We start from the raw sequence: 26911 nt of genomic DNA on the forward strand, positions 1-26911 counted from the left end.
ATAGTCCTCTCTGAAACACCGTCAGGTCTGTCTGTCATAGCAATACCCCCAAGACCTAGTACAAGTTTCTGTCTTAGTCTTAGCATTTGTGTTCCCTGCCTATTATTTACTTAGCCCACCTGGGTGTGTCATCAGCTGTTGAACTATTCCAGTACTTGTATGTACATTTTGCTATGGTTTGCAGTTTTAGCCATCCACTGGGAATCTTGAAACGTACTCCATGGCTGATGGGGCCTGCTGTGTAGATAGGTTCCTTTTATGTGACATTCAAGATACCTAACTTTTTTTAGTCCCCCAGGAAGTTCCTGGTACTTCTTTGTATTCTGACTAACTTTCACCTTGTTCTGATTAACCTTTTAGTGAGGAACATAAAGGCTGTTAAGACATGACTGAATCAGTAATATTCCTTCTCATATTAGTTTTTGAAACCTAATTCTAGTTTTCTCATATTCACAACAATTTTAAAGTTAGGCATAGTGGAATGTGTCTGTAATCCTAGCACTTGGGAGGCTAAGGCAAGAGAATCTTACGTTCTACAGTTAGGTCGCTCTTAAAAAAGGAAACAAAATACCCAAAAACTAGCTAGTCAAGTTTACAGAGTGTTTTTTTCTTTTGTTTTTGTTTTTGCTTTTTTGAAAAGGGCCTTATAGTAACCCTGACAATATAGCCTAGGCTAGCTTTTACCCTGCAATGATTCTCCTGCATGAGCTTCTGGAGTGCTGATGTAACAGGCATGGGCCAGCATGCCTGGTTTATAGAGTGCTTTGGGATTTAAATAAGTTACATAAAGTAATTAATATGTTGCCTGTTAGAATAATTATGATAAATACAATTCCCCACCATCTCTCCTCATGAAGTATACTTACAGTGATTAGCTAGCTACTCTGAAGCAAATTATCTGAGTCATTTTGGCAATGAGTACATCCAGGTGACCTTGCCTCAGATATTTTATTAATAAAAATATGAGATTAGAACCTAGGAGTCAAGAAATTTCCATAGTAAATTTTGATAAAATCAATAATACGCTGCAACAACGTTTTGCTACTATAACTCAAAAGAGGCACTAGCAACCTTGGTTATCCTTTCTCTATTTTCCCTTTGTAAGTTGAGACTGAATTCCTGACACGTTCCTTTAGGTGCACTGTTTAGTGGAGGGGTATATAGTGTCCTGGGTGCTATAAAGTTACAATGAAACAAGTCTAGTTAGTTAGTATTACTAGACTTAATTTTGATTCCATAATAACGTGATTAAGATTTAGGATAGCACTTTGCTCAGCCTTGGTGTAGGGAGGAGGAGACTGGACCTGCCTAGGGTGAGTCTACCAAGCGGGGCTAATTCCCCAGGGGAGACCTTGCCATGGAGGAGGTAGGAATGGGGAGTGGATTGGGGGGGTGGGAGGAGGGAGGACGGGGGAATCCATGGCTGATATGTGAAATAAGTTAATCATAAAATAAAAATATTAAATAAAAAAAGATTTAGGATCGACTTAATCATTTTCCTTTTTATATCTTAACTCTGGGAGATTCAAATTTTCTGGAGTATGATTTAAAAGAAAATTCGTAGGGTGTCTGAATAAGAAGAGACTAGTAAAGTGTGCTTGGATGAGTAGAAGAGTACTTTGGTCATTGGCCTTTTGGGGGGAATGGGATGGGGATAATGCATATGTTTTGTTTGTTTTGGTAACAAATGCTGTTATTGAATAATTGATGCAGATGTCTTTCACGACACTTTTATGTTAGATTATTTTAAATTATTTATTTTATGTGCATTGGTGTTTTACCTACATTTATGTCTGTGTGAGGGTGTCGGATCCCCTGGAACTGGAATTACTGGGTGCTGGGAATTGAACTTCTGTCCTCTGGAAGAGCAGCTAGCTCTCTTAACCACTGAGCCATCTCTTCAACCCCCATATTAGATTATTTTAAATCATTATTTAACTAATGCCATTATTAACCTCAGTGAAAGAAATTTCAAGCTACAGAAATATTTTTTGAAATACTCTTTGATGTAGAAATTTGTACATGAAATATAAGTTGAGCAGACCTGAGTTTAAGCTCTGCTTCCTTCACTGTTACGAGCTCTCATATATTTCAGTGAGTCAGGTTTCCCTGATCACTCGAGCCCTGTTGAGTTTGTTTTTGAGACATGGTCTCATTCTGTGGCATAGACTAGCTTGGAACTCAGCAGGTCTGCCTTAGCTTCCCAAGTATTAAGGTGACAGGTGAGCTACCACACCAAGACCCATTATGTTTCAAGTTTTAAAAACGATGTGCTCCAGTAGTAAGCTTGCTAGTTTAATGGGAAGTGAGGATATCTGTGACAACAGTAAGCTTTTATTTCAGAGTTTTAACTTTTCCCTTTAAATAACCTAATATGAAAGAGCACCCCAAGAGTACACACTGTATCATTACATGGTATAGATAACTTTGTTGGCTTGCTTAAATGTGTCTAAAACACACCATAACTTTGGATTCCTTTGAACTATTCAATACATTGGTCTTACAAATTTTAATTAATTGCATTTAGAGTACTGATGTGGCAGTCTGTTAAGTACTCAGTGCAACAAATTTTAATCAATACGTGATATTTTTGTTTGCTTTTCAAGATAGGGTCTTGCTATGTAATATGGACTGGCCTCTTTCTCCCTTCTCTTCCTCCCCCTCTCCCCCTCCCCCTCTCCCTCTCTCCCTCTCCCTCTCTCCCTCTCTCCCTCTCTCCCTCCTCTCTCCCTCCCTTCTTCCCTCTCCCCTTCCCCCTCTGTCTTTGTTTTTTTTGAGACAGGGTTTCTCTGTGTAACAGCCTGGAACTAGCTCTGTAGACCAGGCTGGCCTCAAACTCACAGAGATCTGCCCACCTCTGCCTCCTGCATGCTGGGATCTAGGAAAGGGTATTGTGGGTGGGACTTAGTGGTAAAGCAGTGCTTTTGTGCTTCAGCAATGGTGCAGAAAAGAAGTATACTGGGACAGAAAGTTTGGATGCGTTATTAGGGAACTTGAAATCTAGCCTACAAATTCTTTTCTTGTGAAAGAGCTGGGTTTGGTGCATTCATGTAATCCCAGCACCTGGGATGCTTAAACAAGAGAATTATGAATTGAAGGCCAGCCTGAATTACACAGAAAAACACACACATACAAAAAAAACGTCAATGAGATACAATTGCTTTAAAATGTTTTTTTTCCCCTTCCTTCAGAATCCAGCAACTATCACAAGAATACTCCTTAGCCACTTCAATTGGGATAAAGAGAAGCTAATGGAAAGGTAAGGAACTTGTATTGTTAGCTTTGACTTAGAAGTAACAAAAAAAGCCCATTGAACTGAATTTATAAGCAGGAATTGATTTATATAGTAGTGAGCAAACCAATGTGTAAGTAATAATTGCTGCTATTTCTTGTATTGAAAATTTTGCAGTGAAGTTAGTGTTATGAAATTCAGGTTAAATTCTGCTTTATTTTGGAAATGAAATGCTTTATTTCTGCTTATTAGGTATATCTTCTTGAATATTACAAACTAAAAGTAGATTTAAAAAAGCACTTACTAATGTTCTTAGAACACATAAGATCTTACGTATTAGTCACTTAAGGTTTATTATTCATGAACTTTAAATCTATATTAGGTATATAAATGACATTTATTCAGTAAAAACAAAAGTGAGTAGTTGGTTATGTTTCCTAGCTGTCAAACCTAGATGCTTGTCCTGGTTCTCTGATTTTAGAGCAGAATTCGGCTCTGTTGGATGTTTTACAAAGGTTGCTTCTCAAAATAGATCTAGTTTTAAAAGAGTAAGTTACTGGGCTAGAGACTGAAAGTATTAACTACTTCCTTGGTTCCTTAGATTAGGTATTTGGGGGCTGTTGTTAGGGTAACAGCTTCCATTTACTCATAAACTTTATCAGCAATCTTAATTGTAAAAATTATAGCTTGTTGGGAACTGATAAATGAATGGAGAAATTTTTGCATTTGACTTTCATATTCAAAGTGCTATATAAATCAGATATTAAATAATATTAGAAATGTGACTCATACACTTTGTATCTGAGTTATAATTTAATAGTAAGTTATTGAGTACTTTCTGTTAGATACTATTTGATTTTATTCTTATGGTAGTTTTTTTTGGTTTGGTTGGATTTTGGTTTTAGTTTTTTGACAAGAGTCTCACTGCAGCTCTGGCTAGCCTGGAACACTCTATATAGACCAGGTTGGCCTCAAACATACTGCCTGCCCCTTGCCTCTATCTCTGCTGGGACTAAAGGCATAGCAACCATGCTCTGTCTCCTGATAGTTTTCTAGGGCTAGAAACTATTGCCTCCTCTTACCTGATGTGGAAACTTGAGTTTTAAGACTTGTTATTTAACTCAGTTTTGTAACAGAAAGACTAGAACATGTTTGTTGATCTCTAAAGCTTGTCTTAAACACATTGTATCCAGCTTTCCCTGGGTTTCTGAAGGATAAATGCTTCTTCATATTCTGACACCCCCATCCCCATGTGCCTTGCTGTCTTTACTGATGTCAGTGGTGTTTTTTAATTTTATTGTCATTTACTTTGAGGCATATTTTATGATACTTCTAAGAAAAAGAGTTTTAGTTTACATTATAGTCTTGAGTTTTACTTTGTAACATTGCTGAAAACATTTTTTCAATTAAATATTGTACTTAGTGTTGTCTGATATTAGCACTGTTACGCTTCATTTTAAAAGCGTTTTATGTACTTTCTAATTCTAAATATTCACCCTTCATGGATTATTTGCTTTTTAGATACAACTTTTGCAAATAAGATACAGTTGATTTAAAAAAAATTTAAAAGCTCTAAATATATATTCATGTTTTATGATAATTTCTGTTTAGATTTAGCTTTTGCTATTTTAAGTTGCACTTTACCATACTTTCTTTGTTTATTCTGTTGGCACCGCTGGATTTTTGTTTTGTTATTCTCTACTAATGTTCATGTTTTACGTTTCAGTTTTCCTAGTAGTTTTTATACACAGACTTTGTAAAACTATACTTATAACTGGGTGTAGTATCTGTATCCTTTTTCTGTATTACACGAACACTAGCTTATTTGTTCTTATCTATCCTTTCCTCTTCCCCACTCAGCTTGGTAAGTTGATGATAATTTACATTTTTGGTAAGCAGCAGCTAGTGCTGTTACTCCATTCCTACCTCCTTGATCCTTAAAAAAAAAAATTCTTTCTAGCGACAGTGGCGCGCGCACGCGTGCGTGTGTGTGTGTGTGTGTGTGTGTGTGTGTGTGTGTGTGTGTGTGTAGTTGATTTTTCTCTTATCTTGTGAGTCCTGAGGATTTAAGTCTTTTCATCATATGTGGCAGCAAGCATCTTAATCTGCTGAACCATCTCACTGTGTTCTCATGTAGCCCATTCTGGTCTTGAGCTCCTTCCTACACCTCCTAAGTGCTGATATTACAGATATGCATTACCATCAGCCCCCAAAGACAGATTGTCACTGAATATATTCCTGGCTGGCCTGGCTGACCTCGACTTGCTATGTGTCCAGGGTGGGCTGGAACTTGTAAGGATCCTCCTGAGTGGTGGGGTTACAAGTGTCCCACTACATCCGAACATTATTATTTTTTGTTTGTTTGTTTGTTTTTCAAGACAGGGTTTCTCTGTGTAGCTTTGCGCCTTTCCTGGAACTTGCTTTGTAGACCAGGCTGGCCTCGAACTCACAGAAATCCGCCTACCTCTGCCTCCCGAGGGCTGGGATTAAAGGTGTGCACCACCACTGCCAGGCCCCCGAACATTATTTTTAAGTTGAGCTATTTATCTTTTCTGCTCTTTAGGGTCTTGAGTGCCAACCCTTCATCACCTTGAGCTATTCTTTTTATAATATTATTCAGTTTTGTGGGAACTATTAGTTCCCTTATTCCTCTTAGGGAATATTAAATATTCTTGTGGGGTTTTTGGGGGGATGGGGTGGGGAGTGCAGTCCTTTTTAAAACCTTTTTTTTGGGGGGGGGGGATAAAGTTTTTTTCACTGTTCAGAAACTCACTTAAAGCTTTGGTGGTCCTCAGACTCACTCAGGTCTTCTGCCACATCCTCCTCAGTGCTGAGATCACCAAGGTGAGCCACAGTGTTCAGCTGTTGACTCTTGGTGTACCAACATAATTGGAGCTAAATGAAAATACATAGAGATGTGAGAAAAGTACATGGAAATGTTCAGTTTTTAAGTGTATTTATTTATTATAAAAATGATAATGGGGTGAAAAATGGGATAAAGCTTTTGAAAACAAGTTAGAAAAATAAACTCAGGATATTTAAGATAAAAGCAGACATGAATTAAAAAAAAAAGTATAAATCAAAAAGTCTTAAAGTGAATTTTAAAAATGGAAATATCAAAGCCACAAATGGGGAGAACATTTTTGCTGTTAAAGAAAGGACCTGTAACCCAAATAGCACAAAGAACTCTTAGAACTCAGCAACAAAACAACTTGATTTAAAAACTGACCAAATGCTAGCATGGTGGCACACACCTTTAATTCTGGACAGCACTTGGGAGGCAGAGGCAGGGAAATCTCTTCAGTTCAAGGTCAGCTAGTTTACATAGTTTCAGGCCAGTCAAGACTGCATAGTGAGCCCCCCACCCCATCTCACCCCCCAAAAAACAAAACAAAACAAAACAAAAGGCCAGGCATCATTGGCATATGCCTATAATCTCAACAGCTGGGAGATTGAAGCAGGAAGGTGAAGAGTCAAAGGCCCTGGTTATATGGTGAGTTCTAGACCAGACTGAGCTTTATAAATAAACTTACACACCCACCAAAAGAAAAGGAATGGAATGGGGGCTGACAACATTAACAGACACCTGTCATGGAAAAAAAAATAATTTTTTAAAAGATTTATTTATTCATTCATTCGTTTCTTCGCTTGTTTATTCGTTCGTTCGTTCATTCATTCATTCATTCATTCATTCATTCATTCATTCATTCATTATGTATACAGGTGCCAGGTCTCATTACAGATGGTTGTGAGCCACCATGTGGGTGCTGGGAATTGAACTCAGGACCTCTGGAAAAGCAGTCGTTGCCATCTCTCTGAGCCATCTCTCCAACCCCCACCTCCCCCCCAGATATTTAAAGATCGTTTACTTGGAGCTGGAAAGATAGCATAGTGCTTAAAAAGATTCATTGGGTGCTCTTCCAGAGGACCCAGGTTCAGTTCCTAGCATTCAAGTGGTAGCTCACAACCATTTGCAACTCCAGTTCCAGGGGATCCAATTCCATCTTCTGTTCTTTGTGGACACTGCACACTGTGGTGCACAGGCAGAACTACAGGCAAAGCACCCATAGACAATAAAATAAAATCTCAAAAAAGAAAAAAAAAAAGATGTTTCACATATTAAAACAATGGGATATTACTACTTACTTGTTAGAAGGGTGAGGACCCCAAACTACTTACTGCACTTACTGCAGCTGAAGAGTAAAGAACAATAGTAGCACCCATTCACTGCAGGTGGGAGTAGAAAATAGTGTAGCCACAAGGGAAGACTGGTCCTTTATTGCAAAATAAAACCTTTTCTTAGCATGCAGTAACTTGTGGGCTTTGAGTGATAATGTAGGCTCATTGAATGTAACATTGTCTGGTGAGATTTTGATAGTAGTTTGTATTTCTAAAGGAATATGGGAAGGATGGCATGGGAACTCTACCATGTTTCCTTTTGCTAGGAACCAACAACTGCTTTTAAATACTTGTGGGTTATGTTGTTTATTTTAATAAAGGTAAGGCCGGGCAGTGGTGGCGCACGCCTTTAATCCCAGCACTTGGGAGGCAGAGGCAGGTGGATCTCTGTGAGTTCGAGGCCAGCCTGGGTTACCAAGTGAGTTCCAGGAAAGGCGCAAAGCTACACAGAGAAACCCTGTCTCGAAAAACCAAAAAAAAAAAAAAAAAAAAAAAAAAAGGGAGAAGTTAGCACTTGGCAAATGTAATGGAGAAAGAAGAGAAGGCACAAATAAAACATTAAATATAGCCTGGGGCATACTGGTACACACCTTTAATCGCAGTACTCAGGAGGCAAAGGCAGGGGGATCTCTCAGTTCAAGGCAGGCCTGGTCTACTGAGGAAGTTCCAGGACACCCAGGGCTTACAGAGACACCCTGTCTCAAAAAAAAGGGGAAGAGTATTAAGGCATAATTTTAGATTGGAAAGTATTTCAGAGTTACAAATGAATACTCTGTGCTACTTTTACCGCTAGTTTCAAAAGCTTAGAGTTGAAAATTTCTTAAATTGCGTAATCCCAGAACAAGTAAGATAATAATCACAGAATGTGATAAGAGTGAAATATTCTTTTCTTCCTCAGATGGATTAGATGATTATGTGGGAAAGTTCTAACAAACCTTTAAGGAATTGTTCATTGTTAATGAAAACTACTTTAGAATATGGAGAAACATAGAATATCATTAGTGTTATCGAAGTCAAAATAATAATCACAATTTGATAAAAAGATGGCAATATGTTTATTAAAGACCTAGCTGTTGAATTAATAGATATTCAAATAACTGAATAAATTAATGGTCTACAATTTCTCCTAGGAATGCAATAGCAGATTGTTGAGAAATTAATATATACTTAATACATTAGCAGATCAATGAAGAGAAACAATATAATTATAACAGTGAAATTGTGCGTTTGCCCAACATTTAATAAAAATAAAAATTCTTTGTAGCTAGAGTTTTCCTGTCTTGCCCACAGTCAGGACAAATCTCTGTCACCCGCCAGTCCCATAGCCGCTCAGACCCAACCAAGTAAACACAGAGACTTATATTGCTTACAAACTGTATGGCCGTGGCAGGCTTCTTGCTAACTGATCTTATAGCTTAAATTAATCCATTTCCATAAATCTATACCTTGCCACGTGGCTTGTGGCTTACCAAGTAAACACAGAGACTTATATTGCTTACAAACTGTATGGCCGTGGCAGGCTTCTTGCTAACTGATCTTATAGCTTAAATTAATCCATTTCCATAAATCTATACCTTGCCACGTGGCTTGTGGCTTACCAAGTAAACACAGAGACTTATATTGCTTACAAACTGTATGGCCATGGCAGGCTTCTTGCTAACTGATCTTATAGCTTAAATTAATCCATTTCCATAAATCTATACCTTGCCTTGTGGCTTACCGGTGTCTTCACATGCGGCTTGTCATGGTGGCGGCTGGCAGTTTCTCCGACTCAGCCTTCCAGTTCCCAGAATTCTTCTCCTTGTCCCGCCTATACTTCCTCCTGCCTGGCCACTGGCCAATCAGTGTTTTATTTATTGACCAATCAGAGCAACAGATTTGACATACAGACCATCCCACAGCAATTCTTAGTAAACTGAAAAGTAATTTCTTGGCTTGCTATTATTAACTAGTAATTTACATCAAAATTATATTTAACACCAAAACATTAAAGTACACACTAAAAATATCATCACTTAAGCCCCAAGAAGTTGGAGACCAGCCTTGGCAACTTGTTAGGAAACCCATTTCAAAGCAAGACCATAAACACAAATAATGGATTGCACCACAATTTTGATGTAATAAGACTTCTGATAATGTAAGGAGCAAGAGTTGTTGCCACAAATCTAGGGTCGTTGCCACAAATCTGTAATTCCAAGTATTTGAGAGACTGAGATATGGGATTATTATGGTTGTTCTGAAGGTTACTACTTCTAAGGAGTAGATGAAAGGAAAGTATTCCTAAGGGTGATGTCATCCTTTCCTGATTTGTATTTCCAAAGGCTTTGTGTTTTTGTTATGAAATATTAATACCTATTTAGTGAAGAGGTTAGGTGTAAAGTTAGTGCTTATGTGTGACTCTGATACTATAGAGCTTTTCTTAGCTGTTTCTGTAATATGTTTCATAAATTGTTGAATGTAAAAGTGAATTTGGTTTTTCAGAAAACCTTGCTTTTGCAGTGACATCTGTCATTCTTTTATAATTTCAATTTTTTTTCTTGTTCAGTTTAATTGTTTTGGGGCAGTTGTGGATGGAAATAGATGTCTCATCACTCTCTAGTGTAAACATTGAATTTCTGTTGCTCCACTTACTAGATGTATGATCTCGAAGCAGTTTTCTTTGTTACCTTATCTGAAGTGATTTTTTTCCTAGCTAGTGTGATAGTACATGCCTGTAATACCAGTACTTGAAAGGCTAAGGCAAGAAGATTGAGACTACCCGATGCAAAATAAAAACGAAACAAAATTCCCCACAGACGGTTTTTCCTTTTGTCTTTTCTGTTGTCTCTATTTTTATCTTTCTTGAGGCTCCATAAATTATAATAATTTTTGAAAATATATCAGTTATGTCTGAAATACAGGTTGAAGTGTGTGTTATTCAGAGGCAAGCAGAGCAGTCTCTTTTCTCACAGTACTTCACATTGTTTGGAAATACACCAACTGTATCTGATTTGGGTAGATAAACGTTTGTTGTTGAATGGCATTTGGTGGGGTAGGGAGGAAAGGGAAACATGAGAATTCATGCATTTCTGGTAGAAAAAAGAACCAAGCAAGGGATGAAAGTTAGAATACATATTGAACAATATACAGTGGCTAAAGAAAGAGAAAGGAAAATGGAAAGTTGTTTTTGTTTACAGCCCTGGCTGTCCAGGAACTCACTATATAGACCAGGCTGGCCTTGAACTTAGAGTGGTCCACTCGCCTCTGCCTTCTGAATGCTGGGAATAAAGGCATGAGCCACCACACTCAGGTCAAGTAGGAAGTTTTTATTATTCATTCATTCATTCGAGACAGGGTTCCTCTGTGTAGTTTTGGTGCCTGTCCTGGATCTCACTCTGTAGACCGGCTGGCCTGGAACTCACAGACATCCGCCTGGCTCTGCCTCTCGAGTACTGGGATTAAAGACAGGCCACCACCACCTGGCTCAGGTAGGAAGTTTTTAAGGAAAGTCGTTTTAATATTACTCTAGGTTAAAGGAAAATATTGCCCTAGTATGAGTAATGACAGTTAAATAGGCAGGAGAGATTAGGTAGAAAAAATGTAGAGCTTTACATGAGAGAAAGATATAGGAGATTCATGGAAGCTGCTAGTAATTTGAGCTCTTCCCCTAAAGATAATGGGAATGATTAGATGAAATGCTGAAACGGCCTTTTAAAAATTAGATCATAATAAGAGTTAATAATATAGAATTGGATGGGAAGGCTCAAGAAAGTCTGTGAATCTGGAGAAAATAAGCCAAGCCTCCCAGTCTGTGGTACTAATCCAAAAGAGTTTAAGAATGGAGGTAAGAAGGAGTACCAAGCCAGTGAAGTGTGGTTGAATTTGATACACTACTTCTTGTGAAGCCTGAGGACTGACTTATGTCATTGAAGTAGCTTAGAGAATTTAAAGCTTTAAACTTGGATTAAGATGGTCACAGATTGTTAATGTCTCTATGCCCCTAACAGCAACAAATGTAAATCTGTCAAGGGGAAGAAAACTAAACTTAAGCCCTCAGACTACCTCCTGAAAATACTGTTACCCCCCACCCCGATTTGTTTGCTTATTTACAGTGTGTGTGTGTGTGTGTGTGTGTGTGTGTGTGTGTGTGTGTGTGTAAAAGACTTTGATAGCAAGAGCCCTTCCTTACTTGTTGAGCATTTTTGCTGGCCGCTTCAGTTCAGTTTTCTAATTAAACCTGACAAACCAGGGACTCCAAATACTAGAATTGCCATAGACTAAATCAAGTATGCTGTCACTGGGAAAGATGAACACAGACTGTCTTTCAGATGTAAAAGTCAATCTCTGTAACTGAAATGGAAAATAATGGTAACTTACAGCAAATGGGAGAAGACTAAAGGTAGTTAAAGGTATTAGAACAATCAGAAACTATTTAATAAAAGATCAAAAATATAGAGGAGGAGAGAATGAGCCAGAGATAGTCTTTGAAGACAGGATGAGAGTTTTCCAGATTAATAAAGTATCAATGTATATGCAAATCTATCCATTCCCATGCAAAATAAATGCCTCTGACTGATTCTAAGATACTATTTTGTCTCTCCCTCTGTCCCCCTCCCTACCTCTTTCCTTCTCCTCTCCTCTCCTTGGACAATCCAGGCAAGGCCCCTTGCTATAAAATGCCTTCCCTGTACAGGTGGGCTGCCTGCACTCTCTACTCTACACTTAACTGAGAGGAGATGGACTAGAAAATGTGTTTTTAAGACATGGGGTCTCTATGTAGTCCTGGCTAGCCTTGAACTTGTTATAGAGACCAGGCTGGCTTCAAACTCAGTGATCCCCGCCTCTTCCCTCTCAGTATTGGATATTAAAGATGTATGTCACCACGCAGACCTCCCTTCTCAGAGACAGGATATATTTCCCAGTAGCTCTGGCTGGCTATCCTCTTAACCCCACCTTTTCAAGTGCTGGGATTAGAGTCAGGAAGTAACATTCGAAGCAGTTTTTAAACAATTTTTTAAAAAGATTTGTTTGTTTGTTTGTTTGTTTATTTATTTATTTATTTATTGGTTTTTCAAGACAGGGTTTCTCTGTGTATCTTTGCGCCTTTCCTGGAACTCACTTGGTAGCCCAGGCTGGCCTCGAACTCACAGAGATCCACCTGCCTCTGCCTCCCGAGTGCTGGGATTAAAGGCGTGCGCCACCACCGCCCGGCATAAAAGATTTATTTTTATTTTATGTATATTTGTATTTGCTTGGGTGTGTGTGTGTGTGTGTATGTATGTATGTATGTATATGTATATACATGTGTATGTGTGCGTGTGTATATATATATATATATATACATACATGTATGCATGTATGTTTGTATGCATGTATGTATGTGTGTGTGTACCGTGTGTGTGTCTGGTGCCTACAGAAGCCAGAGAAGGGCATCGGATTTCCTGAAACTGGAATTACAGAAGGTTGTGACCTGCCATGTGGGTGATGAGAATCAAACCCCAGTCCTCTGAAGAGAGCAAGTGCTTTTAAACACTGAGCCATGTCTTAAGCCTCATTTTGATTTTGCTCAAAAACAGTTCAGCATGTTTAAATCTGTGTGAATCTTTCAATTAAGATGACACCTTAAAAGATGGAAATTTTGATCTACATGAAAATTTCTTGTTTTCTGGTAAAATCATGAAAATTTAGGTCCAAAGCATTTTAGATTTGAAGAAATCTGGTGAAAAGAAATTCACCTTTTAAAACATAGTAAGCCAAGTATGGTGATGTATGCCTGTAATCTCAGCACCCAGGAGGCAGAGGCAGGAAGATTTAAAAAACAAAACAAAACACCATAAACTCAAACTATTGTAATGGAGCTGAAAAATGTAGAGAAGCTTTAAAGTATCAAAATATAGATTACTTGAAAAAAATAAAAGTATATGTCATATTCTGGAGAATAGATTAATAGCACTAAAAATGATTATTAGACCAATACTTTAGTGAGTTGAAGGGAAATAAATTCCAGCCTGTGTTCATGGAATGTGTTCATAAATACTGTTTTATATAATATATATTAACTGTATTACCTGCTGTAGTACTTTGTAAGTTCATAGCTAGCTCTTGTTGGCTGCTACATTCAGCTCAGGCACTGATTTTACTTTGTATGTAGTGTCTCCGTCCAGTAACTTGTATATGATATAAAAACTGACTTCAGGGTTTGTGTGTTGTTTACCACTGTTGTGGTTTGAATGTAAAATGTCCCTTATGGGTTCATGTGTTTGTACACTTGGTCCTCAGCTGGTTTGGGAGGGTTGTGGAGCCTTTAGGAAGTAGAACCTTGCTGGAAGAAGCAGTTCATTGGAGGTGAGCCTTGAGGACTTAAAACCTAGTCCCACTTGTTGCTTCCTGCTTTATCTGAAAGCAGTGTAACCAGTCAGCCTCAGCTCTTGCTGCTTTCCCTTTCCTGCCTGCTGCCAGGTCTTCTTCCCAGGATGAACTTTATCTTTCTGGAACTGTAAGCTAAAATTTTCTCCCCTAAGTTGCCTTTGTTAGGATATTTGATTATACCAACAAAAAAATAACAAGTCAACCATATATCACACATTTTAACATACAAAATAGTATTAATTGACTATATCAGCAGCAAGTTCTTAGTATTCAAGTTTTTTAGGAGCCAAAAAGAATATCTAGTAACTGGTGAAGTTTATAGCTTGGTAGTAGAGTTCTTGCCTGGGAAGCCAAAGATACTAGGTTCATAGCATGACAAAGTTTAAAAAACAAAACAAAAACAAAAACAAAACAAAACAAAAAAACTGAGTTAGAGAATTTTCACTGATTCTGAATGGTATTGATTTGTTGTAAGGTCAACTGAAAATGTTTTATTTTGTGCCTTGAGTTTGTATTTTTAATTTTATTTTCATTTTATTTTATGTTATGTCTATGGGTATTTTGCCTGTGTGAATGTACAACTGTGTACTATATGTGTTCAGTGTCCTTGGAGATCAGAACAGGGCATTGGATCCCCTGGGACTAGAGTTAGAGGTAAATCTAAGCAACCATTTGACTGGGGTAGGGAAGGTATTTAAAGAGTATATCCTATGTTACACTAGAATTTGTGGACTTTCGTGTGTGTATATATATAGAAACAAATAAGCTAAATGATCTTCAGAGTATTAAGCAATGAGCTGTGTGTGGATTAGTGAGATGGCTCAGTAGGTAGGCTCTTGTGCCAAGCGTGAGCACCTGAGTGTCATCTTGGGTCAACATGGAAGAAGGGGAGAATTGATTGCAGCAAGTTGTCCTCTGGCCTCCACACAAATGGCCATGGCAGCTCTCATACCCACACACGACATAAATAAGTGTAAAGGAAATATGATTGCCTCTACCTCTCTAGCATTGGGACTATGTACTTAGTTTATGCACTGCTGAGGATTGGGCCCCAGGCTTCATGCATGCTGGGCAAATACGCTACCACCTGAGGTTGAACAACATTCCCATCCCTAATTAGATTCTAATATTCTTCCAAATAGCCATTGTAGAGTCAAGAGTAAACAAGACCATGTAATAAATACAAATTAAAACAAAATCTTTTTTGTTAGCCTAGGAAAGGAGCCAACCTCCTGACCTATAAGGCCCTGGCCTGGATGCTTTGCTATCTCTTCCTCTTATCCATAATGGCATTGGGTCACGTGAAAAGGAGAATCCCACGCGGGAACTTCGCATCTGTAAGCTCTGCCTCTGTGTGTAAGAGAGTGGAAACAGACTAACTTGGGCAGCTAAAGCATTGGAGCTGCTCACAGGCCAATCCTAGGTAGATATGCTGTCATGATTTGGGAATCAAGAGAAATGAAAATCTGTGGGGCAGAAGTAGTGTTGAAACAAAACCCTTAACGTTGTATATTTCTTGTAAATGAAGCTTAACTTTAAATGGAAAAAATAAAATCCCAAACCTCCTATTCCTGGAAATGTGAGTGTATTCTTAAGTTTCTAGTCACCTTCCTCTACATAGCTCAGGCTGGTCCCCACTTTGTTTCATAGCCAGAGACGTCTTCAATTCCTGATTTCCTTCCTCAACCTCCTAAGTGCTGGGGTTGCAGGAATACACAACTATACTTGGTTTTGCCTAGGTAATTTTGGAAAAGGCTTTGACTTCTAGGGTGTATCAGAAATTCCTACATGCCGTCTTTAAGAAATATACTTAGCTGGCTGCAGTGATGCATGACTTTAATTACAGCATTCCAGAAGTAGAGGCTGGTGGATTGATCTCTGTTGAGTTCAAGGCCAGCCAGCCTGGTCTACATAGTGAGTTCCAGGACAACCAGAGATACATAATAGACCTTATCTCAAAACCAACCCACCCTCCACCTGAAACAATCAGACAACCTAAAGTGAAGGAATTTAGACTAAGAGTACCTTACATCTGAGAATAAGCTTGCTGAAAACTTGTAGACCCTGCCACGTGGGGAAAGTAAAACCTCTGAGAGGGAAAAATAGAGAAATCAAGTCTTGAAAAAGACAGTTTGGGAGTCAGAGGCAATGGATCTCTGAGTTCAGGGACAGTCTGGTTTACAGAGCAAGTTCCAGGAAAGCCTGTACCAGAAACCCTGTCTTGGGGACCCCTCCCCCCAAAAAAAGAAAAAGACAATTTGTTCTTGGCTAGAGAAACTTTGTATTTTAGAGTGATTTTTTTTTTACTAATAAAGGAAAACAAATCTTGACGTTTTCACACTTGTTAGATGGGCCAAGAGTTCAACCTAGATTGTATGTATGTAGACCGTCTTAAGTGCCCTTCAATATAAGGTTTATTCAGTATTTTATAGTATGTACATGCAAAAATGAACCCTTGTGCAGCTATGTGTTGATTGACAAATGTCTGCTAAATACTGTCTAGTGAAGAAATGAAGACTTTATATCCAAGAGAGTGGTACAATATAGATACATTTGTATGGCTGTGTATGCATGAAATGTTGTCTAGAATGTTAGAGTATGGAGACTCCACCAATTCTATGTAGTAATTCAGGATAGCTGGAAGTTGTTTTTATTAACATGGATTTTCCTTTTTAGGACAAAATGTTTATGTCTTAGCAAATTCATGTTTAGTTGTCTTCTCTTTCTGCTTCTTTTATAAAATTTGATCTGTTTTCTCATAAAATTTATAAGAAAGCATTTTTTGTTTTGCTAGATTTATTCTGATTATCTGAATCACATTACTTATGTGTCAATAATTCACATAATGTGAATTCACTTTATGTGAATTACTGACAACTTTAAATGTATGTGTTCCCTTTATAACATATTGGCATTTTGATTGATGGTTTGAATATTTCTTGAACACTGTAGTCAAAGTTCTTAAAAAGATACTCATTAATCTTAGAAGAATCAATATAATTTGTTCTTGGATGAGTAATTTTTCTGTAGAAACATCTATTTCTATATTTTTCCTAAATGTTAAAGAAAACCTTAATTAGCAATAGTGGATGGAAATCTAGATTGGTGAGATTATTCAGCAGATAAAAGGTGCTTGCTGCCAAGTCTGATGACTTGAGTTAGCTTCCCTAGGTCCGTCCTACATGGTAGAAGGAGAGAACTGACTCCACAAGCACCTCTCCTCCATCACCCTCAAACAAACGTGATGATATATTGTATATATATTGTATATGATGATGTATATATTGGTTGAGGAGATGGCTCAGTGGGTAAAGTGCCTGGCAAGCATGAATACCTGAGTTCAGATCCTCAGCACTCACATATAAAGAACAAAAAGTAGGTGTGATGATACATATCTTTAACCCTAGTGCTAGGTAGGCAGAGATAGATATATTCCTGAAGCTTGCTGTCCAGTCTGTACAGCTGAAATGGTAAGTTCCAGGTTCAGTAAGAGATTCTTTCTTAAAAAACAAGGCAGAAAGCAAAACAATAACCAAAATTGACCTTTGGCCTGTGCATGCCCCTAAGGGGCTTGCTTGCATGCTTAAAGAACATGATAGTTACAACCTTGGATAAAGCTAACACATAATTGAGCAGATACTTCACTAATATTATAGCTGGCTGTATTGATTTACAAATTGAATTTTTTTATTTTCATCTTGTTTCACTTTTTAAATACTAAGATATTTCACGCCATGTGTAGTAGTACATGCCTTCAGTTCCAGGACAGCCAGAGGTACGTAGTGAGACCGTCTTGAAAAAACAAAACTAGAAAGATATTCCAAGGTCCAGGGACCTCCTTTGGGAAACATTTCCCTTGGCATTTACCTTTATCATCTATGAGGCAGTTCACCATTTGCTCTATAGATAGCACTTGGCATACTGACTTTTGATATCATTGAGGTTTAATTACTATATATTTAGATACACATTTGGCATATAATTTATTCGATGTAATTGTTTTAAGATACAGTGTTTCATCTTTTCTCAGTAAATTAAAGAAATATTTTAGAGGAGTTTGTAGAAAGCAAGTTCATTGTATACAATGAAACATGTTGTAATCACCACCTCTTATAAAGTAGTTTTAAATTATTGCTAAAGTAAATTTCAGTATAAAATACAGCTTAGTTTTAAAATAGCATTACTCTTCACAGGTAACCGTAGCTGTAGCACACACAGCTTTTATCCTAAAGTTTTAGTCACAGTTGTGTTAAATGCTAATTACTTAACCTCCCATGTTGCCTACTTAGAAATAAAAGAAAAGCCAAAAGTCAACCGCACATGCACACCCTCTGTTTGCTGTCATTTAGCCACGCCCTCTTCCTATCTTGACCAGAATGGGTTTGATCTTGGTTTATTTTAGTTTAGTTAATTGATTTTCCTTACAGGAAGTCAGGTTTTTTTGGAGAGCTCTAACTGTGCTATTTGCTGGGCTCTCATCCTTTCTGTTTAAATAATGCAGGTACTTTGATGGAAACCTGGAGAAGCTCTTTGCTGAGTGTCATGTAATTAATCCAAGTAAAAAGTCTCGAACACGCCAGATGAATACAAGGTCATCAGCACAGGATATGCCTTGTCAGATCTGCTACTTGAACTACCCTAACTCGGTGAGTACCTGGTAGTTTAAGGCCAGCACTATGTCAGAGGGTTAATCAACTTTCATTACTTAAACAAAGGACAACCTGGAAACCTGGGAGCAATAACTAACTGTGTCTGTAGCCTATTAGTAGATTAAGAATAAGGAAAGGAAGAGGAAAGTCCTAGTTCTCTTCCCATTCCTGCCCCATTTGCTTTTCAGACCTGTCCAAATTATCATTAAATGCCTGAATCTTTCTGGAGTTTATTTTACCACCACTTGAGAACTGTGTAATAATAGGCTGACAGTTTATAAACCGTTGTTTATACAGCTTAAAATAGATTCAAAATTTATTGTTTCAGATATTCAAAACCCTTATACATTTTTTAGAGTACTTTCAGGACTTCATGTTCTTCACTTACATTAATCTAGTCTGACATAAATTCTTTTTGTTTGTTTTGTTTTTTCAAGGCAGGGTTTTTCTGTGTAACAGCCCTGCCTGTCTTGGATCTTGCTCTATAGACCAGGCTGGCCTGGAACTCACAGAGATCTGCCTGGCTCTGCCTCCTGAGTGCTGGGATTAATGGTGTGCGCCACCAACACCCAGCCTGACATAGATTCTTAAAGATGGCAAATGGGGCCAGAATTAGAACAGAGTAGAACCAAATAATAGGTATTTCTCTTAAAATAATGTCAGAAAGTTTTATTGAGTTACAGTGGTATACTTTAGAGCATTTAGTAAATAAATTTCAGGGTTAAATGAAGTCTTCATACTAAAACATTACCTTATTGGTAACCATTGCAAAGTTATTTTGTGGCATAAAGATGTTCAATTACTTGGAATTCATCTTTTAAGATATTTTTATAGATGAGAAAGTGTTTAACTCTATAATAATTAGAACCATCTTGCTAATTTTTTCTGCTTTAACAGATAAACAGTTCTTTTTTTTTTATAGTTGCATAGTTATTAGGTATTTCTCAACAGCATTTTAGACTCTTGAAGATTTTCATTGTTAGTCTTAGAATTTTAGATATCTCTCTCTAAAGGAGTTTATTTGAAAGGTGCTAACTTGTTCAAATGATCAAGTTTTCTTTAAAGTTAGAGAAAAAGAATGATCCATGACCTACTTTGGTAGGTAAAGTGTGAAACTACGTTTCTGAGTTCTCAAGTCCTAGCTGTGCCTTAAACCAGTGTTTTGCTTTGGAACTGATCCATCAGTTTCACTTAGGGTGGAATTTTATCTTTCAAATGAGCTGGCTTGGATATCCTTCAGATCTCTACAGCCTGTGAGCTGTATCACTGCCCTTTCCTTAAATCATAATCCCAATGTATTTGTACAATAACTGACTTTTGAAATACATTAAACTCAGGTTTTAATACCTTGATTATCTTGAATAGATATTTTTTTGCCAATTAAGATTTACACCATAATTACAGTTTCAAAGGTCTCTGTAAGCTAGTACTAAGATCCAAATAATTTGTCCTAGTTTATAAATGACTTTCTTCTGCCTTTTTCTTCTGCTTCAATATAGCCAGTTTCTCCTTCATTGAAATCTTTAATCTTGGAGCTAGTTGCTACCAATATCAATTATATTTTCAGTGCCCCTGATATTGTCCAAAAGTCTTAACAAAAACTTGACCAAGCATTTGTAGTGTATATTTTGGCTTTGTATGCAGCAGATGATGGAAAAGTTAAACGATTAACATAGCAGAAAGTATTCTAAATTTTAAGGACATAATGGAGAATAAACATAGACTTTGTCTTCATAGAACTTACAGGCTAGCTGGTCAAATTCATAGGGCATTCAGAAAGAAATAGGTGCTTTGAGATAGCAGATAAATTATACTATAGTACCGTGTTGGAGGAACCTGGGTAGTATTTTTCTTAATCTGTTTTGAATTTTACATTTATTTATTTTACTCTGTATGTGAGTGGTCACGTGTGTGGAGATCAGAGGACAGCTTGTGGGAATTGGTTCTCACCTTCTGACATGTCTGGCATGTTCTCACCTTCTGTCGGCCTTGGCAGCAAGAGCCCTTACCCCTGCACCATCGACTCAGCTCTGTTACTTTTCTTGTTGCTGTGACCATGTACCTGGCAGGAAATAGCTTCAAGGGAGTGTGGACTTACTTTTGCTTGTGGTTAGAGGATACAATCTATTATAGCAGGGAAGGTATGGTTGTGGGGATGGAATGTTAGACATTTGGTTATATTGTCTCTACAGCCAGGGAACAGATTGTTGGCTTTCTCCTTTCCCCCTTTTAATCATTGTGAGTCCCCAGGCAGAGGAATGGTGTCCCACCTGCTTCAGGGTGGGTCTTTCTCCTTGGGTAATTCTTTTTGGAAACACTCTCATAAGCAAACACTAGGGATGTACCTCCTAAAGATAATAAATGTAGTCAGATTGATAATGGAGATTAACACCCCTTGTGAACTTGACACCCACATGGCCACATTAGACTGCAGTACAGTGCAAGTTCACTTTCTATTGTCGTGACAGAATACCTGAGATAATCAACCTGAGGAGAAAAGATTTGCTTTGGCTCATGTTTTCAAGGCTTCAGTTCTTGGTCTTCTTGCTTTAGGGCCTGTGGGAAAAACAGACTTCATGATGTGGTCCCTGGGGGAGTAAAGCCAAGCCTCTCAACTTCCTTTCACAGGGACATTTTACATTTATAGTTACTTGACTAAACTTCCAACTAAACTAAGTCTTACTCCTAAGGGTTCTATAACTTCTGAGTACCTCACAAATATAGAGGCTTTAGAAGACATTTAAGATCTAAACGACAACAGACACAGTTTATTTATGGATCTAGCACATCCATAGCAATCGATAACTGAGGCTGTGATAAGAAAGTCAGGTAGAAGAAAGGAAGGTAGGAGTGCTAAGAACTGAAGGAAAGAACCTGGAGTTAAGGGGTTAAAGTTTACTGGTGACCTAGGCGAGTTACTCTAAGTTGTGTGGTTAAAGAGTTATGAATGGAAACTGCTAATGTTAGGAACAGTATAATCCTAACACAGTTCTTTTCTCATCATTTCTAGATGAGTATACACAGATGATGGTTTCTGTTTAGTTTTAGCAGTGTCACCTGAAACCCTTCATGGAACCTTATTAATGTGTTGAGGGATGTCTTTGGACATTTGCAGTTTTCTTTTATTTGTACAAGTACCTTAGCTACCTAGAAAACAATTTCACTATTACACAGTGTCACATGAATAAAGGCTATTAAATAAATGGTGTGTGTGTGTGTGTGTGTGTGTGTGTGTGTGTGTGTGTGTGTAAGTAAGGATTTTTGTTCTGTTATTTTCATTTTCAGAGACTATGTAGGGTTGGCCTTAAACTCATGATCTTCCTGCTTCAGTCTCCTGAGCACGAGATCACACACTTGACCTAAATAAATGTTTCTGATAGCTTCCTTTCCATAGTACTTAGGAGCTAAGTATGTGGGAGAGAAGGTCTCACTTTGAACTAAGATTTTGGATTGAGCACTGTGTAACTTCACAACAGCACCACTTTGTTGGCACCTAACTCAGGAATTTTAAGATCTTGATTATGCTTACTTATTTTGAATTCAAATAGCTTAAAATGTAGATGAAGTGCCTGTGACCCTCTAAAATGCTGTGACTATAGGCATATTGCACCACACTTGGCTTTTTTTAATCTATCATTTTACTAAAAAGTGTAATATGTGCTAGAATAGTTCACTTTTATGAAGTAATTTGTATTCTTTAAGATTTAGCTGGCAGTGGTTGCACATGCTTTTAATCATAGCACTTGGGAGTCAGAGGCAGGTGGATATCTGTGAGTTGTCTACAGAGCTATGTCCATGACAGCCACATAGAAACCTTGCCTTGAAAACAAAAACAAAAACAAAACAAAACAAACAAAAACACTTAGAATTACTTAAATAGAGCCCCATTCCCATGTTAAATCTCCCATTTAGAATCTTGGTGCTTTTGGCATTAAGCACCAGCACTACTTGAAAGTATCCAATCTAGGTCTACTCCTCCTTACTTTTTAAAGAAGCTGCTGATTTGTTTGTTTGTTTGTTTGTTTGTTTTTGAGGCAGGGTTTCACTATGTAACAGCCTTGGCTGTCCTATAACTAGCACTGTAAACCCACCTGTCCTCAAACTCAGAGGGATTCGCCTGTCTCTGCCTCCTGAGTGCTGGGACTAAAGGCGTGTGCCACCACTGCCCAGTTTATTTTTGATTATGTGTATAGGTGGAACAAGTTGTGCACATGATTGCAGTGCTCACAGAGGCCAGGAGGGTATGTCAGATCCCCTAGAGCTGTAGTTGAGGCAGTGCTGAGCTGCTTGACATGGGTGCTGGGGAGCGTTTATATTCTTAACCTCCGACCCATCTCTCCAGTCTATTTTCCTTCTTAGCCATCCCATTAAACTCTTGAGAGAACTGATGGGTTCCTGTATTATTCTGTTTGTATAGACAAACTGCCTTTAATTTTTTTTTTAGATTATATTGGCAATTTCTGATGGAGGAAAGATGATTTTTTTAATTGAAAATAGTTTTTTTCACATATATAGTGTGATCATGGTTTACTCTCCCCAGAAAGACAATTCTTACTGAACTTTAAGAATCTGCTATTATCTGGATGTGATGGCACATACCTTTAATCCTAGTGCTTAGAAGGCAGAGGCAGGCAGATCTCTTGAGTTTGAAGCCAGTCTTATTTACATAGTGATTTCCAGGTCTGTCTAAGCGCCCCCTGCCCCCCATTTTTTAAAAAAATATTACTTGCTATGTATGTAAAATAAAATGTTAGAAATTAAACCTTCTTTACATCCTTTAAGATCATTTCTGTTATAGATGATACTATATTAGTTATTATTACTCTTGATTTATTTACAGCATAAACAAGGGTAAGTTTAATTAATGGTCAAGTTTCATGAGTTAAGTAAGGACGAGGGAATAAGGTGTATGCTTACAGACTCAGAACTTGAAAGGCTAGTTAAGAAGATCATGAGCCGGGCGGCAATGTTGCATGCCTTTAATCCCAGCACTCAGGAGGCAGGGGCAGGCAAATCTACAGAGCAAGATCCAGATCAGGCACCAAAACTACACAGAGAAACCTGTCTGGGGGAGGGGGGGACGGGGGACAATAGCGGAACAGAATATACTTTAGTAGTTAATGTGATGTAGAGAAGGTAGATTATGCAGGATATGTTGAAACAATATAGAGGTGAAAACAGACTCAAATTTGCTTAATTTCGAAGCCATACATTTAAAGACTGATGGCTTTTTACCATGTATAGCAAAGTGTTTCTGCAGAGCTACACAATGTGAACACTCTAAATCGAAACTTAAGTATTTTCTATAATTTTAAAGGCCAATTATAGTAAAAAAAAAAAAAAAAAAGGTCCTGTAAGTCTTTGGGTGTGTGGCAACCTAGTGAGAAATTAGCAAACTATGTAAAGAAAATGGACAGAATTGGACATATTCCACCCCCACTCCCCACCCCCCGCACAAAGTTGAAGCTTCATTCTTAATTTTAAAGAATGAAGTTAAATTTATTCGAGGGGTAGATCTGGGAGGAGGTGGGAGGGCAAGAGTAAATATGATTTTAAAAATTACTTTGTAAAAATTTCTCAATGAACAGACAGGTGTGCTGACACATACCTTTTTAATCCCAGCTCTCTGGGAGGCAGAGGCAAATGGAGGGCTGAGTTCAAGGACAACCAGGGATACACAAAGAAACTATGTCTCAAAAAGTAAAGCAAACAAAAACTCAAAGATTTAAGGACCAAATCATTTACTTTGTTTTTTACACTGTCCAATTGGTGAAAACTCTGACATGGGCGGAAGAAACTATATACTCTTCTTACCTAGTAGGAACTGCTACCACTTTACAAGTACCTGATAATAATTGTCGAATTGTACTTGTATACCTGTCATATTCTAAGTATTCCCCTCTAAAAAGTCACATGGTTACAAAGTGTATTACACTCACTGTGACAAAATGGTAGGAGAAGTCTTGTGTGACCATTAATAGTAAAGAAATGGTGCTTTAAAAGGAGGTAAACCGCCGGGCGGTGGTAGCGCACGCCTTTAATCCCAGCACTCGGGAGGCAGAGGCAGGTGGATCTCTGAGTTCGAGGCCAGCCTGGGCTACCAAGTGAGTCCCAGGAAAGGCGCAAAGCTACACAGAGAAACCCTGTCTCGAAAAACAAAACAAAACAAAACAAAACAAAAAAAAAAAAAAACAGGAGGTAAACCATGGGACCAGAACACTTCTTCCTCTTGCAGAGGACCTAAGTTCATTTCCCAGCACCCACATTGGGTAGCTGTGGCTCAAGCTCCAGGAAGATTCAACAACACTGGTCTCCTTGGCCACCTACAACATACATCTGTGTATCCTTCATTCCCTCACATGTACACAATGATTAAAAATAGTAGAAATACGTAAACAAAAGGGAAAAGGTAAATGGATTTACCATTATGGAGCTGCAGCAGAAATTAAAAACGGAAACAACAAAAGTAACAGAGTACCAAGGAGAGCATGAGATTCTCATACCGTATGTGTACATTAGAATGTCTCTGTAAGTACACCTCAGAAATGAAAACAACAGCTGTTTCTAAGTGAAGGAGACAGACTAGGGGCATAAACAAGGGGATTAATTTTTCTATATAAACACATACTACAAAAGAATTTGTCTTCTTTTAAAAATGATCCCGTCTCACAGTGCTGCTCATACTGAAGTGCAGTAACTACTCACAGGTGCTTCTCCACTGCTGGTGCTCAGGGCAGTCCCCTGAAAGGATAGTCCAAACCCCTTGTAAGTGAAATGGGTTGTTTGCTTCAGTCCCCCACGCAACTGGAAGTACAGGCACATGCTACTGGTAAACATAACTATTAATAAGCATTGCTTAAAAAGTCTCACATCCATGTCAACACAGCTTTACCAATCTATCGTGAAAAATGAAGTAGTTGATTTTATTTTTAAAATAGAATATTTTTAAAAATTCTTTGAAGGTTTTTTTTTTTTTACTCTGTGTGTGCATGCGTGCGTGTGCGCGTGCATGTATGTGTGTGTATACAAGTATTTGTGTCATTTTGGAGCCTGTCCTGGAACTCACTCTGTAATTCAGGCTGGCCTCTGAACTCAAAGAGCCTAGCTCTGCCTCCTGAGTGCTGGGATTAAAGGTGTGTGGCATAACTGCCCAGCTTAAGCTTGCTTTTTTGTTGTTGATGTTTTAGTATTTATTTGGCAGTGCTAGAGAATCTAACCTAGGACATCAGACAAAGTAGACAGAAACTGCCACTGAACCTTCCCAGCCCTGTAAAATGTTCTGAAAGCAAAACAAGTTACAAATACACTGTACTTGATTCAGCCATCACCTCTTAAGTCATTAGTCTTTCAAAACATTGCAGGTGAAGATAAGAACAAAATGTATTAGTAGTCTTTTATTGTTCTGTGTGACTTAGGCTGTCTAAATATCTTGGATTCTCTTGCCCTAAGCCTCATATTGCTGGAACTGTAAGCATGTACTGCCATATGGGCTTACTGTTGTTAACTATTTATTTATTTTATAGTTAATGGGAATTAATCCTGGAGTCTCATGCTTTTAGACAAGTGTTTGAACATTGAGCTGTATCCTGTATAGTCAAGGCTGGTCTTGAATTCTTTTATTTATTTATTTTTTCATTTTTATTTTTATTGGAGACAGGATTTTTCACCATATCCCTAGCTGTCCTGAAACTCGCTCTGTAGACCAGAATGGCCTCCAGCTTGCAGGGACCCACCTGCCTCTGCTTCCCTGGGATTAAGGGTGTGTACTACCATGTCTAGCTGGTACTGACCTTTTGATCCTCCTGCTGTACTACTAAGTTCTAGATTATAGACATCTGCCACTATACCTGGTTCAAAATAAATTTCTCAGTTTACTAAAAAATTTTATTTTTAAATGACTACATTCTGTGAAATTCCATGAAGTCCTGTATGTATTTGAAAAACATTTTAAAGTTGCACATGCCTTTAACCCAGCACTTGGGAGGAAGGTAGGCAGATCTGAGTTCGAGGCCAGCCAGGGCTACAAAGAGAAACCCTGGTTCGAAAAAAACCAAAAAGAAAGGGGGGAAAAGAAAGGAAAAGAACACAAAAACACTCCTGAAAAACATTTAAAAATACCATCTTGTTGAAATAGTGCTTTCATAACTATTCTAGCATACTATTTAATGTGGATTTTGCTATATTCCTATTTTTGTATGACCATCATAATTATTTTTAAATTTTAAGTATTATCCCCACCCTCCTTAAAAAAAAACCTGTATTTTTTTTAATATTCATTCCTCCGTTCCCCACAAATATACAGCCTATGGCAAATATTTTCTAAGGATTTATTGTTCAGTATCTTTTATTTAAATAGAATCAAATTATATGAGTCCTTTTGTCATTGGCTATTTTCATTTAGCATGTTTTCAGGGTTCATTCATGTTGCAGTATCTATCATAACTCTATTCCTTTTTTGTGACTAAATATGCCATTATAAAGCTGTTCCACATCTGTCAGTTGA

At 37.9% G+C, this 26911-nt stretch overlaps 1 protein-coding gene across 1 annotated transcript in view; it reads left to right on the forward strand.

The window, feature by feature from the left end:
* The window catches only part of Arih1 (ariadne RBR E3 ubiquitin protein ligase 1), a 100046-nt gene that overhangs the window by 37377 nt on the left and 35758 nt on the right, over positions 1-26911 (forward strand). The window contains exons 2-3 of the mRNA XM_028892516.2: positions 3192-3259; positions 18261-18405. Of these exons, the coding sequence (XP_028748349.1) occupies positions 3192-3259; positions 18261-18405 (213 nt within the window). The remainder of the gene's footprint in view (positions 1-3191; positions 3260-18260; positions 18406-26911) is intronic.

Source organism: Peromyscus leucopus, chromosome 7, assembly GCF_004664715.2.
Source record: "Peromyscus leucopus breed LL Stock chromosome 7, UCI_PerLeu_2.1, whole genome shotgun sequence".
Taxonomy (NCBI): Eukaryota; Metazoa; Chordata; class Mammalia; order Rodentia; family Cricetidae; genus Peromyscus; species Peromyscus leucopus.